This window comes from Nicotiana tomentosiformis, chromosome 6 (genome assembly GCF_000390325.3).
Source record: "Nicotiana tomentosiformis chromosome 6, ASM39032v3, whole genome shotgun sequence".
Lineage (NCBI taxonomy): Eukaryota > Viridiplantae > Streptophyta > Magnoliopsida > Solanales > Solanaceae > Nicotiana > Nicotiana tomentosiformis.
In genome coordinates this window covers 78,229,543-78,245,421 of record NC_090817.1, presented here as the reverse complement: position 1 = coordinate 78,245,421, position 15,879 = coordinate 78,229,543, and the positions used below count along the sequence as shown (strand labels likewise).

The window sequence follows — 15,879 nt, the reverse complement described above, 5'->3', positions numbered from 1 at the left end:
CGGAGCTATATGAGCAGGATGGCTCTCGAGATGCAGATCATATATAGCACCTTAGTTGTGCTTGGGTTTCGTAGCATATGACGCTATCTGTCTCCCCAAAATTTGTATTATGCACTTGGCGTGCTTGTGTCAATATTCGGGCATTTCGTAGGTATAAGCGTTACTGCTTGATGTGTGTTTTCTTCTTGATTGTTATGTGCGGATCGGGTGGCACGCCACCACGTGTATATTTTTTGGATAGGGTGGCATGCCTCCACAGGCATGTTATGTGGATCGAGTTGCACACCGCAACATTGTCATGTTTGGATCGGGTTGCATGCCACAACAATGTCATGTTGGATCGGGTTGCACACCGCAACAGCGAGATGTTGAACATAGTTCCTTATACTTATTTTGTGTGCCTAGCTTTTCATCCCTGAGGTAGGTTCACATCATCTATTCGGTCGTTTTATTCGTTACGCGGGCTGGGTAGTCCTTTTCCAGAGTTCGTTTTTCCTTATTTATCACATTCAAGTTTGTAGCTTGTTGGCGCATTGTGGGCGTCATATGAAATTTTTGGCAGTGTCTGAGATGGATTATTCCTGAGCAGCTTGTACTGGGTGAGACGAGGTTATTGGACCCGGGATTAGTGCGATCGGAGCTATGTAAGGTACATAAAAGAGAAAATATTATTATTTAGTTCATGATGAGGTAATGGTCCTTGTCAGGAGGAGAGACTCCATGATTTGTTGATTCTGCGGGTGGTCATTAGTTTCTACACATCTTTGTCGTCGTGGCGGTATTTTGAGAGTTGGAACATGACTTATATGCGTCATGAGACATATTGCGGTCATCAGATTCGTGAAATTCCAGTTATTATGGTCGGAGGATGTTATTATGGCAAATGACTTATATGGTGCATGGTGTGATTTCAGCATAGGTGCATGATCATGTTTTGGTACAGTGTGTTGTGATTGATACGGTGTTCGTATGATAGAATCAGGTCTTGTAGAGAAATTCGGAGGTTGGAATTTGGTTCTAAGGCTTATTGACTAAATAAAAGGGAGGATCTTCAGTCTGACTCAAGATAATGTGTTTAACTAGATTGTGGTGGCACATGTAGGTGCACTAGGTGTTATACAGTGATTTTGGACAACTCTAGAGCAGTCCTTAGCACGTACGAGGACGAACGTTTGTTTAAGTGGGGGAGAATGTAACGATCCGACCGGTCATTTTGAGTTTTAGCACGTCGTTCAGTGGTTTGAGGCCTTTAGTAGCTTCACTTCAGGTATTATGACTTATACATGTGATCGGAATTGAATTTCGGGAAGTTCGAAGGTGATTTGGAAAGCAAATTCTAATTTCGAAAGCTTTAAGTTGGAAAAATTGACTAAGGTTTGACTTTTGAGTAAAGACCTCAAAATCGGGATTTTAAGGTTCCAATAGGTTTGTATGATGATTTAGGACTTGGGCGTATGTTCGAGTTGAGTATCGGGTGGTTTGGGAGCATTTCGGCGCATATTATGGAAGGTTGGCATTTTGGATGTTTAAGAAATTCTTATGTTTGATTTGAAATGCATTTTGTTGTTATCGATGTCCGTTCGAAGTTCCAAGCCTTGGAATAGGTTCGTATCGTGATTTGTGGCTTGCACAAAAAATTTGGCGTCATTCCCGGATGTTTAAGTGTGATTCGGATGCGTTCGATGAAGTTTGAATATTTGAAAGATTAAAGAAAGGTTTCGGTCATTGATTCGTAATTTTGATATTTTTTGACGTGATTTGAGGCTTTGACTAAGACCGTATTGTGTTTCGGGATGTGTTGGTATGTTTGGACGGGGTCCTGGGGGCCTCGGGTGCGAATCGGATTGGAAACAGATCCAGTTTGGACTTGGAGGAACAGCTAAAGCTTAAGGCTTCTGGTGTGATCGCACCTACGAGGTTATGGCCGCAGGTGCGAGACCTCAGAGGCGGCCCAGTCACAGAAGCGGAATGGGGCCTGGGATGAAGACTCGTAGAAGCAGAGAAAAATCCGCAAAAGCGAATTCGCAGAAGCGGAACCTTGTCCACAAAAGCGAAGCGCTGGGGGCAGTGGTGTGTTCGCAGATGCGATGGTTGGATCGCACCTACGGGACCGCAGATGCGGTCAAGTGGCCGCAGGTGCGATGATCGCTGGGCAGTGGTGCTTTTTAATCAAGACCTAGCTCTCATTTATCTCATTTTCTCTTGGGTTGACCGAAGTTGAGGAGCTATTTTGAGGGGGTTTTCATCGAGCAACATGAGGTAAGTGATTCCCACCTATTGCAAGTTAAATACTTGGATTATATAAGGATTCTTACATGACAATTTATGGAAATTCATGGAAATTGTGGGATTTTAAGAGGAAAAACCTAGAATTGATAATTTTGGATTTTGACCATGATTTTGCAAAATGAAATTGGGAATAAATTATATATTTGTGTTTGTATTGTTATGGGTAATGTTTATCTTCAAAAAAATTCAGAATCCGAGCACGTGGGCCCGAGAGTTGATTTTATTGACTTTTCGAGCGAAGTTGGAAATTGTTATAAATTGTTAAATTGTAAGCATTGAGGTATATTTTGATTTAATTGCACAATTCTTGACTAGTTTCGAAACATTTGGCTTGGAATTGAAAAGTTAGATAGGCGTTGGAGTCGGTTATGGAACTTCGGAGCGAGGTAAGTCTCGTGACTAACTTTGTGAGGGGGAAACTACCCCTAGGTGATGTAATTGTTATGTTCTAATAGTTGTGGGTGCTACGTACGTATGAGGTGACGAGAGTCTGTCCGTAGCTAAAGCATGTTTATGTCCGGGTAGACTTATGACTTTACCATGTAATATTTGAAATACTTAAATCCATACTGATGGCATAATTAATTGAAATTATAATTGAATTGATTTAGAAATACATGCATATACGTTAGGCCGAGCCTTATCACTTTGAGTTGTTGGCTAGTTATTTGAGAAATAGTAAAGGATTATATTCACCTTGTACTCATGTACTGTATTGTAAGCACATGTCTCGTGATTCGACAACTTCCTTCCTTTCTTGTGGAGTGGGATGAACGCTTCGGCAGTATAATAGATGCATCTATGGTTCGTGCCACTCAACCCTCGGCAGTGTACACATTATTCTTGATCGGGCCGAACGACCTCGGCATAATCGTGCGTTATATCGCTGGTAGTCCGAACAAACACGAGATTATCTTTCTGCTGATACCCATCATTTTATATGGTATCTCTTATTCATTGATATTGGCACTTGACATTTTCTGAGCCGTTAAGGTAGGATATAAGATTGAGAAATTCATACTTTGAAGTAAATAATTGGAAGGTTATGTAACTTACACATTTACCCCGTTATCGATGTGCACTTCATATCTGTTGTGAATTATTATATTATTTTATTGGACCTCTAGTAAGTGTCAATGTCGACCCCTCGTCACTACCCCTCCGGGGTTAGGCTAGATACTTACTGGTATGCGTTGATTTTACTAATGCTGCACTTCTGCACTAAATGTGCAGGATCTGACAGGTTTATTTGGTGATCATCTTGGCGCGTAGGCGCACCTGTTGAGAAGACTTTATGTGAGCTGCATTCCAGGCTACGCATCGCAGTCCACCAAGTCTCCATCGTACCATTTATTTTATCATATCTTATTTACATTCTGGACAGATGTTGTATTATTATTGTACTCTTTAGAAAATGCTCATGCAGTTGTGACACTGAGTTTGAGGGTTATACTAGTTGATGCTTATGGTTTCGTATATTATTAACGCCATTCTATTCTTTTATAAACTACAAATATTGTATGTTCCAGTAGATTTTGAAGTGTAAAACTCTTTCCTTATTAAAATCTATGATTTCGAAAGTAATAAAATGGGTAATTAAATTGATAAATCACCGTTGGCTTGCCTGGCGGCGGCGTTAGGCGCCATCACGACTTATAGTGGATTTTGTGTCGTGACAATAAGTCACATCTCCCCGAGGTTCCTTTTCCTGAAAATTAAGAAGTAATTAGAGATATATATATATATATATATATATATATATATATATATATATATATATATATATATATATATATATATATATATATATATATATATATATATGTTCAAAATTGCATACTTGTAAAACTAAGAATATTTTATAATGAAATTACCATTCACAAACGATGGGCTACAAAGATAATTGAACATCCAGTATGCAACGCTCCATCCTTAGTAGAAGCTTTGTTTAACTTTGCATGTTCACTCTTCTTCTTCTTACACTCAGGGGTGTTCTACTTCGCCAAGAGCTGACTTCATATATCTTCACGTATCCAATCAGGCCTGGTGCTACCTCTCCTAGCAACATGATGTGAATTTGATATCCGCTTCTGTGCTCTCTTCTCGAAGTTCTCATTCACCATATTTTCAAGTGTAGGCTGCCATACGCATCTAACCTGCAAAATTGAATAAATAATATTAGACGAATGAGGATAAGTATTAATAAAATTAATTTATTCTTACCTTAAATTGTTGCCACATATTCGTTCTGATCTGGTACGGTATCTGTCTCGAGGAATTCTACATGTCATGAAAAAATAGCTTCATAGATTCCACCACCATATGAGTGTCCTGAAATGATGGCAACAACCTACATTTAATTTAACATATAAAATGTCATTAAATTCATTATATGCAAAATTTTATTGAAAGATTTTAAAAGAAAATTGAAGGGAAACTCACTCGTCGCCATGAGGAACAATAATCAGCTGATGAAGATGATCGTACTATACAGTCCCTCCAGTACACTGTCTCACGATACCTACAACTGTAGAAGTACTGGTAGATGGGGATGCAGCTACGTGAGAGCCTCCAATATTCAAGTTAGATATACTTAGAGTGGATGAGGGTGGATATGATAATTGAGTGGGCGATGTATGAGGCACAAAAGATAAACTACCATGCTGGCTACTATGATGGCTCGGGGATGCAATCAGTGGTGAGCCAAAGGTTATCTTACTAAGTTATATTCTCCCAAAGGTTATCTAAATAGTTTAATTATATATTTTACTATAATACTTGGGTGGTTTCAATATTAATATGTACATTAAATAATTGTAAGACAAAAAAGTCCTAAAACATAAAAATTAATCTAATTTATTTCAAATTAGCATATGATAGCGCTCTAATACTTAATTTATTGTATTTTCTTCATTTTGTTCCAATAATAAATAATATAATTAGATAGGCCATGGAGAATTTTCAAACGAAAAGGCGAAACAGAGAAGTATTAGCACTTAAGTTGTTTCTTAACTAACATAACTTAAATGTATAAATATTCTAACTCTTTAAAATATTGTTCAACTCTAACTATTGTAACCTAAATTATATGAAATATTAGCACATAAGTTGTTTCTTTAGTTGTTTTTTATATAAACAAGAATTCCATACTTATAGAACATGTCCAAATTATTCTAAATTTTTTTCTTGATTTACTATTGGATACATACAAGTATACTTGCCATTTTCACAAGAACGTCTAACTAAAAAGAAGAAAAAAACTAATTAATCTAAACAAGTAAATTTTTAACAAGTCAGTATATACATATTTTATTGCAAAATTTATTGCTAATTTATCTATACCATATTGCAAATTATATAGGTAATTTATACATACTATTTTGCAAAACTAATGCAAAAACAAAACCTGAAAAACGACCAACGGATCTGCTGCCGAACCACCACCGGAGGGGAGATGAGCTGTCATATTCCTGCACCAAAAGCGAGTTAAACAACTTGGGAATAAAAAATTGGGGGGAGGGGGGCTGGACGAGGAAATGGAGCGGGTCAGGGAGAGGAAGTGTGAGAGAGAGGGAAATCATATCTTATATGGTTAGATTAGAGGAGAAAATCAAGAAATAGAGCGGGTGGGGGCAGAAGACAAGAGGGGAGGGGAGGGAAAAAAACTAGAGAAGAAAGAAGAAAAAACGGGTTAGGGTTGTATTAAAAATAGATTTGCGACCAAATCGGTCGCAAATTTAAAATTTGAATTTTCGAATTGTGACTGATTTGGTCGCAAATTCCGTTGACCAGTCAGACCTCGTTTTTTATTGCAGATTCCGACCAAATCGGTCGAAATATTTAATTTATTTTTTTTTAATTTTAATTTTTGCGACTGATTCAGTAGCAAACCATAAAAAGAATTTTACGGTATTTTCTGCATAATTGAGCGACTGAACCAGTCGCAATTTTGAGCCAAAAATTAAAAAAAATTAACATGTATTTTTAATAAAGTTTTCGACCGAATCAGTCGAAAATTACGATAGAATTATTCACTTCAAACTTATTGGCCTTAAGTGCAGAAAAATATTTGTTGCACTTCGAACCTTTTGGCCTTAAGTGTAAAAAATTATTATTTTATTTTATAAAGTGGGTATAAGTTCAATTGTAACCCCAAAATCGGGTATAGATGCAAAAGCCACACCCTTTAGTGGGCTGGCCCATAGGCCCATTCATCATTTTTATTTTTGAAGAATTATCCAAATAGCCGCTCACTCTATCACTTAAACCAAAAATAGTCAGTGATTATATAATATATGTATAATTTATGTAATACATGTATATAATTATATATAATTAATATATAATTTATGTATATTGTTAGAAAAAATAAACAATTAGTATGGGCGGCTATTTCCCGTATATATTCAATTATTTGTTGCAGGAACAAAATATATATTCCTTCGCACAGTTCCCAGACCATTCTAGAACTTTTGTGACACAATCGAATAGCCACTTTACTCCCACTTTCGTCTTCATCCGAGAACGTAGGTTTCCTGTTCATGATCTCTTTCTAATATTTCACCTTATACTTGCTGGTAAGTTTTCAGATCATCAGATGTAGAATTGGTATAAACTGACTTTCAAAGTTTCTAAGATTACACTTATTCTAGCTTCTAAGGTTCAGAATTTTGAGATTTTATAAAATAAAAGCTAAGTTGGCTTAGTAGAATTAAAAATTGGCCGCCATTCACATGATAATAAGGCCTGAATTAAACTTCTAATGCTTGTGCCTTGGGGATAATCATCCTATTATATATTGCAGTACACTCTCAAGTTCTTCACGTTTTAAGATATGACTATTCATATACGGTGTGTGCATTTGACTGCAAGCTCTTTGATTTCTCCGTTTTTTGAGATTAAATAGAGAAGAAAATCTTGAATAGTGTATGAGTTTGTGTACATGCAATTGGTGACTGTTTCACTACTGTGTCAAAAATTATTTGATGATGAAGCAAGCTCAAATATTTTATTGTGTTAGACCAGACCTATCCAAATTCAATCTGAAAGGAATACCAAATCTCCTAAGATAATGTAGGACCTATCCTAGTTCTTTCCTCTTGTAACCACAATTTGAATTCCAATTATAGATTATATAGTTACTGCAATTGTAATTATCCACATGCTGTAATTTTATCTGCATAAAAGGATCGAAAAGAGACTCAAAGAAAGTCAAGGAAGTCCCATTACATAGGCTAACTTGTTCCTTATGTTTTAGCTTTCTTTCTTCACTGTGTTTATGCTTTAATAAATCTCAGGTCCTCAACATATGAGATTTTCTTGAGGGTTTTGGAATAAAACTTGCATCAGTTATCAGCCAAACAAAATGACTACTTCTAAAGAAACCAAATTGAGCATGAAGCTTTTGATTGACACCACGGCTCGCAAAGTCCTATTTGCTGAGGCTGAAAAAGATTGTGTTGATTTCCTCTTTCACATTCTCTCTTTGCCAGTGGGAACTGTCACTAGACTTCTTAAGGAGAAAGAAATGAAATGTGGATGCTTGCCTAACCTCTACGAAAGCGTCGAAAATCTTAATGACAAGTACATTCAATCGAACCAATGCAAGGATATCCTTTTAAAACCCAAATCTTCAGTTGGGAATATCACGTCAGTTCCTTTTCTATTGCTTAATGACGTTCCGACACCTGAGAGGAGTTTCTATTGTTGTTCCTACAATAGTGGTCACTATACTGTTTCTGATGACCCTAGTGCTCTATGTCCTACTTGTCAGTATAGTATGTCAAGAAAGTTGACGTATGTTGCTCCGCCGGATTCAAAGGAAGCTGAGGCAGCTACTGGTGGTTTTGTGAAGGATGTAATCACATGTATGGTGACGGATGACTTAGTGGTTAAGCCCATGTCCACCATTTCTAGCATTGCCCTTCTCAACAAGTTTAGTGTCCGGGATATTGCTGTGCTGCAGGAGGAAGTAGTAAGTATTGGAATGGAAGAGGTAATCAATTATACTGTGAACTTAAAGAATTCATATACCAACACTGTGTTTTAATCTGTTGTAGCATGTTTTTAGGCTTCCAATCTCACATATTTTGATCAGTTGCATATTGTTTGTTTAGGTGACCCAATAGTATTAAAATATGTTTACACTATTCATGTGTTTGAAAATAAGCTCAATAAATTTTGCTTGTGTGATATGTCTTTTTGTATTTCCTTTTTTCTTTGGGTAAGAAGTATTTCCTACTTGGTGAACTCCCACTATCATTTTGCAGGCGCTGGAGTTGCTGAAAGCATCTTTCGAGTCGAAAACAGTTCTGACAAGTGTTTTCATGAGCCGCATAAAAATGGAGAAATAGTCATAAGAGAAAATGGAATTGGGTGTTTCAGTTGAGTAATTGCCTTAAATAGTAGTGGTTTTCTTTTGTTTCATTCCCGCTTGAGTTGATTCTGATTTGTAGGTTCATCTATTGTTAAATCGTACTTATGTATAGCTTGAGCTTCTTATGTCCTCTGTTTTCATCTTGTGTTACAGAGCATAGCTCCCTTGCGCTTCCACAATAGTCGCTATGAGTAGCCATTGGAAGTTTGTAAGAGTAACCTTGAACATCATTGTTCAGCCACTTAAGTTGCTCAGATTTCGTGTCTGTTTATCCACAATGCAATTCCTATGGTTTGGTTTGACTTCAAGTTCTTCTGAATGGGCTTTGCCTAAAAATAGGGATTTTTATACAAATAGTCGGTGGAATTCATTACTTTTTTTTAGACGGTATATACAAATTATATAATGATTATACATATGTTACATATTTGCCTTTGTTTAATCACGGCTATTTAGGTTAATTCTGCGAAAATCTTTTAGGAAGTCATGTACACATCCCCACATAATCGTATTTTCCGTACCTATATCTTATTGAGAGGTCAAACTACACGTATTCCAAGCACTTTACATTACAGCTCCTACTGCTCATGCAATTCATACAAGCGAGTCAACCTGTAGCTAGGACCCAATTTATGGTTTCGTATCCTCCCTGCCCAAGATTGTATATTCATTTAAAGCACAAAAAGAGAATGGACGATGAATGTCACCGTATAAGTACAACTTGTTTGTCATGAAAAATATTGTGATTATGGAAAGTGAATTTCAAGTGGATGTGGAGTGTGGACTCATCACTCATATCCACTTTGGCAACAAATGTAGTACAATTGCAAATTGAATTTTAGATGTGGGAAAACAACTGTTGGATAGTGATTAACAAGTTATCTATTGAGCCCAAGATTGGACAGATACCATCCCATGTTCTCCATAGGCTGTTTAAATATGGCCATGGCAAAAGTGAATGGTGTGTAGGACCACGATTTAAAACATGCTTTTGTTCATTTGCTTGCACCTCTGCATTCCCCATTGTATTGCTAAATAAGGTGAGTTTTAATTTCATTGCCAAAAAAGAGCAAAATAATTAGGAAAATATTGAATGAAACAAACGTCTTATTAACTGAGTAGGTTAGTTAGTTAGTCGGCTATTTATGCATAAAATGTCCTATACTATTCCTTGGTGCATGATGCATCTGAATACTACGTTTGTGCAGGCACAGAAAATCCAATTGTCATCTCATCCAAATAGACCTTTTCTATGTTATAATTAATAATGTCCCTACAACATTTAATCACTAGCTAGCACTCTAATGGAGGAAGGCAAAAAATATTAAAGCATACAGTGTCGTGGTTAGTTCCTTTCACTTGAGGACCTCAAAGGAGGTAATGTCTCCTTTGAAAATGGGAAGAAATGTGAGATCATTGGGGTTGGAAAGGTTCGTAAGATTGATTCTCACTCTATTTAGAATGTCTACTTGATAGATGGCTTAAAATACAGTCTAATTAGTGTATCACAACTGTGTGATAGATGTAACTTGGTAGCATTCACTTCTACCAAATGTTTTGTGATTAATCTTACCACTAACAAGATTATTTTGCAGGGAAAAAGAATGAACAATATATATATAATGTAGTTATGTCCACACTTTCAGAAAATAAACTCACTTGCTTAAGTGTGATGGAAAATGATCCCCTCCTTTGGCACAAGAGACTTGGACATGCCACTCTGAGTCAACTCAATAAATTAGCCTCCAAGGACCTGGTGATAGGGCTGCCTAATATCAAGTTCAAGGAAGACAAAGTTTGTGAGGCTTGTGAAAGGGGGAAGCAGGTAAGATTCTCTTTTAAATGCAAGAAAGTGGTAAGCACCACCAAGACGATGGAACTAGTCCATATGTATCTCTGTGGTCCAATGAGAACATTAAGCAGAGGTGGTAAAAGATATGTGATAGTGCTTGTAGATGATTACTCTAGGTTTACTTGGACATTATTTTTAACATCTAAAGATGAAGCATTTGACATGTTCACTTTTTTTGTTAGAAAAACTCATAAACAACTAGGTAATCAACTTGCGTCAATTAGGTCTGATCATGGCACTGAATTTGAAAATGCTAAATTTGCTGAATTTTGTGATGAGCATGGCATAGATCATAATTTTTCTGCTCCTATGACTCCACAACAAAATGGAGTAGTTGAAAGAAAGAATAGGACACTTGAAGATATGGCTAGGACTGTGCTTCTTTCTAGTGAATTGCCCCATAGCTTCTGGGCAGAAGCTGTAAATACTGCATGCTACATCATAAATAGGTGCATAACTAGACTTCTTGTAGAGAAGACTCCCTATGAGTTACTTAAAGGGAGAAAACCAAACATATCCCATCTTAGGGCATTTGAATGCAAGTGCTTTATGTACAACAATGATAAAGACTCCCTAGGTAAGTTTGATCCCAGAAGTGATGGGGGCGTATTCTTGGGATATTCTTCACATAGCAAAGCTTATAAGGTCTATAACAAAACATCTATGTATGTAGAAGAAAGTGTTCATGTGGTTTTTGATGAAACTAACATTTTTTATGAAAGGCAGGGACATGATGATGAAGCAATTGGGCTGGTAAGAAACTCAAATGAAATGACAGCCCAGACTGAAGCTGCACTAGAGGAAGGAACAGGTGATGGAACACGTTCTTCCACCTATGGCAACATGACAAGGGGAATAGAACAAAGAGGAAATTATTCTCAAACCTCAAGGGAACATGTCCATGAACCTGTTCCACAACAACAAAGCATTGAAGGAACATCAAGGGAAAACCAGTTGGTTGTAAAATCTTACAAGTATCAAAGTTCTCATCCCATTGAGAACATAATCACTGATCCAACCTCTGGAATCAAAACCAGATCTTCATTAAAAAATCTTTGTGCTTTTGATGCCTTCGTATCTCTTATTGAACCTAAAAATATTGTTGAGGCTTTGCAGGATGCAGACTGGGTAAATGCAATGCAAGATGAACTCAACCAATTTGAAAGGAGTCAAGTTTGGCATCTGGTACCAAGACCCAAGGACAGATCATTAATTGGCACAAAATGGGTCTTCAGAAACAAACTTGATGAAGATGGAACAGTTAGAAGGAACAAGGCAAGATTGGTGGTTCAAGGATATAGCCAAGAAGAGGGCATAGACTATAATGAAACCTTTGCTCCAGTTGCAAGGTTGGAAGCAATAAGACTCTTCATAGCCTTTGCTGCTTACATGGAATTCACGCTTCACCGGATGGATGTCAAGAGTGCCTTCCTCAATGGCTATCTCAAGGAAGAAGTGTTTGTCAAGCAACCTCCTGGGTTTGAAAGCAAGGAAAGTCCTGATCATGTGTACAAATTTGACAAAGCACTTTATGGGCTCAAGCATGCTCCAAGAGCATAGTATGAAAGATTATCAAAGTTTTTGCTTGAGCATGACTAGGTAAAATTGACAATACTTTATTCTTGAAAGAAAAAGGTAAAGATCTCTTGATAGTTCAGATATATGTTGATGATATAATCTTTGGAGCAACTACTGATAAGTTAAGTAAAGAATTTGCTAAACTAATGGGGAGTGAATTTGAAATGAGCATGATGGGTGAGCTTAATTTCTTTTTAGGCTTACAAATTAAACAAAATTCAAATGGAACTATGATCCATCAGTAAAAGTATGTAAAAGAGTTGCTTAAAAGGTTTAAAATAGAAGATTCCAAAGAAATTGACACTCCTATTGCAACAGCTACAAAGTTGGATATAGATGAACCTCATTCATCTGTTGACCAGAAGTTGTATAGGGGAATGATTGGCTCATTGTTGTTTCTCACTGCTAGTAGAACTGACATTATTTTCAGTGTAGGCTTTTGTGCAAGATTTCAGGCAAATCCAAAGTAGTCTCACTTGACTGATGTCAAGAGAATTTTGAGATATCTAAAAGGCACCACTGATCTTTGTCTATGATATCCAAAAAGGCAGTAATTTCAATGTAGTGGGATATGCTGATGCTGATTATGCAGGTTTTCTAGTGGATAGAAAGAGCACCTCATGTATGGCACACTTTCTTGGCTCATGTCTTGTGCTACCAAAAAGCAAAATTCAGTGGCCTAATCTACTGCTGAAGCTGAGTATGTTGTTGTTGCTTCATGTTGTGCTCAATTATTGTGGATCAAACAACAATTAATGGACTTTGGAATTGATGTTGGTTGTATCCCCATTTTTTGTGATAACACTAGTGCAATTAGTATGACTAAGAACCTGGTTCATCACAAGAGAACTAAGCACATAGATGTTAGGCATCACTTTTTTAGAGATAACTATGAAAAAGGGTTTGATAACTGTGGCATTTTGTGCTACTAACAAGCAAATAGCTGGCATCTTCATAAAAGCCCTAAGTAGATATCACTTTGAAAGGAACATGTTAGAATTAGGGATGATTAAGATCACCTAAAAGGACCAGTTCAAAATTCACAATTAAAAAAAATGGTTAGAAAATTTGTAAATTATGTATATAATTAGATTAAATTTTGCTCAGTCTCATACTTTCAATAGTATACTTTTGTGTCATGTGCTAAAATAACTCATTAATCTCTAATGATATTTTCTCTATTTTGGAAAATTTAGACTTGCACAAGAGAATTCTCAGTGAAGAACCTGGTTCATCAAGATAACACGGTATGTTTTCTACACTCTGCATAATTTGAAATAATAAAATTGGATGATGAGAAGAGTCCTACCTAAGTCCAAATTCCTTTTAAACTTATCCAATATAAGTGAACCAGTTCCGTTCAAAAGAATCCTAACCAAATTAAACCACCTAGATACTAGGGAAAGACTCCACCATCTCTTCAGAACTGACAATTCAGTTTGATTAGACTTCTAAAAGTCTGAAAAGCCTGCCGTTATCCATTAATTGCCCCCTTTAAATTAATCATCATCATTTCTGTCTTCATTCCAAAATTTTCAAGCCGTCGAAATACTCCCAATCTTCTCTCATCCTTCAAATTTCAATCTACCTCTCTTTTTCTTCCATAACCAAGCATAGCAATGACTAACCCTTCTGAAAACCCCGGCACACCCCCACCATGCTCCTCATCTTAAACCACTCCTCAACCTAAGAAAAGAAGAGTTAAGATGCATGCTCATAAGACAGTGGCTGAGAGTGAATTATCAAAGAAATTAGACGCTCAATTGAAAGCTGGCCAAGCCCAAGAACCCCAGAATTCTGAAGAATCCTTCAAGTCTACTACTGAGGGGGTAGGAACTGGGTCTTCTGATATAGAACAGGTAACCTCTGATCCAATTACTACTACTGAAGTCATTTTTGAGTTTGCTGAGAATCTGGAGAACATGCTTATTCTGGTTGGATCTGTGGTTGATGTAGAATCTTCTGAGTCCAGAAGGATTGGGGTAAAAATAAAAAAGAAATAGGAAAGGAGAGTGGTGGTGCTCTTAGTAAAGAAAGGGGAATGAGTAAAAGAGTGGTTGATTCTTCACCCACTCCTGATACATGTATAATGGCTGTTTGTGGAGCAGAATCAGGTAAAATGGAGGAAAGTGTGAAGAAAACAGGGGGAGTGGGTCTGGCGAAGCCGCTGATGGGCTGGTTAAACTTGGAAAAAATGTAGATGAACCTGGTTCATCAGTAGAAGAAACCCCCGCAGACCTATTGAAGAAAGTGAGTGAGAGCTACAACCCAAAGAAGAAGAGAACTTTCGAGGCTAAGATCCCTGGCACTGCTAGGGCAAACAAGAAAAGGAAGGTTGCTCCTTCTGATTCTTCTGAAAATCCTCCCACAAGAGGAAGAGCCACAAGAAGCCAGCTAAAGCAGAATGAGGCAGATTTGCAAAAAGCCTTAGAAGAAAGCAAAAGAAAAGCGGTTGCAAAAGGGAAGAAAAAGATGATTGAGCATGTTGAGGCTGTTGATGTTAATAATATGGATCTGATCCATCAAGATAAAGATGGGATTTAAGAAATGGTGGTTCAGACTCCCAAACCCAAGAAAGCCAAGACTTCCACTAAGAAGTCTATCTCTATGTCAAAGTCTGTTGAACTATCCACCATAGCAAAAAAGACCAGGTCTGCTGTGAAGACCAGGGGTGGGCATTCGATACTTTGGTTCGGTATTTAAGAATTTCGGTTCGATATTTCGGTATTCGTTTTATCAATTATGTATACCAAATATCGTACCAAAATATTTTGATATGGTTTGGTATTTCTTATTTTTGGTTCGGTACGGTTTCGGTTTAAACCAAATCTTTACTATCTCCCCCACTCCATTAACTAATGTAATCCATGTTGATCATTGTTCTAACACATGACTATTTTCTTTTTAAAGTAGGATTACTTCATTAGGAGTCTATCAAAAACATTACTACTGGATCAAAAACATTACTAACAAAGCCAAGTACATTACAGTGGGACTACAGTTTATATTTCAGAAGTTGTCATAGCTTTTTCAAATAAATTGTCATGCTATGTTATGAGGCTTCTGCCTATTCAAATCTGTAGCACATCGGGCTGACTGTCTGTACACTTTTCATCTCTACTTCAAGATTTCTGGAAGTTCTTAATCAGCTTGGTGGAACCTTGCTAAAGCCTAAGGGTAAGGAATTAGGGAATTATGGGTTTTGGAATTTTGGGGTGTGGGCTTAAGGTTATTGGGCTATAAAATAAAATAAAGTTGGACTTGAACTAAACTATTTCGGTATTTCGGTATACCGAAATACAAAAATATCAAAAATCTCATACCGTATACCGAACCGAATTACCGAAATACCAAAATTTCTATACCGAAAAAACCTAAATACCGAAAAAATCGAAACCAAAATACCAAATTAATTTGGTTCGGTTCGGAATTTGGTTTTTAGGATTTTATGCCCACCCCTAGTGAAGACAAAAAAAGTGAAATCTGTTAAGGGAGAAGAATGGAGTGGAGAGGAAGAGGAAGATGATTCAGATACTGAGAAGGACAAGATGACCAAGAGGACAATTCTGAAGGGTAGACTCCTCAGGGATTTGGAGGAGGAAGGAATGGTGCTACTGTTGGAGAAATTGGGATTGCAAGGCTGGAAGGACATGGTCCTTCAGATAGATGGCAGGTTGGTCAAGAGTGAAATTGTTGAATTTATGGAAAATGCTGCAGTGAAGGATGGACGGGTTACCAGCTTGGTGAAAGGGGTGCAAATGTCTTTCAATATGAAGGAGTTGAG

General features: G+C 37.1%; 1 protein-coding gene across 4 annotated transcripts; it reads left to right on the top strand.

Moving 5' to 3' along the window:
- Window positions 1-6,737: 6,737 nt before the first annotated feature.
- On the top strand, window positions 6,738-8,967 carry LOC104119227 (uncharacterized). Of its 4 annotated transcripts, XM_009630671.4 has the most exons (4): window positions 6,740-6,866; window positions 7,587-8,284; window positions 8,559-8,672; window positions 8,819-8,967. In XM_009630671.4, exons 2-3 carry the CDS (start codon window positions 7,655-7,657, stop codon window positions 8,640-8,642), a joined length of 714 nt encoding a protein of 237 aa, XP_009628966.1. In that variant the 5' UTR covers window positions 6,740-6,866; window positions 7,587-7,654; the 3' UTR covers window positions 8,643-8,672; window positions 8,819-8,967. The 4 variants fall into 4 exon arrangements, with proteins under 4 accessions (XP_009628967.1, XP_009628966.1, XP_009628965.1 ...); XM_009630672.4 differs by having other exon boundaries at window positions 6,738-6,815; window positions 8,559-8,967; XM_009630670.4 differs by having other exon boundaries at window positions 8,559-8,967.
- The last annotated feature ends 6,912 nt before the right edge of the window (window positions 8,968-15,879 follow it).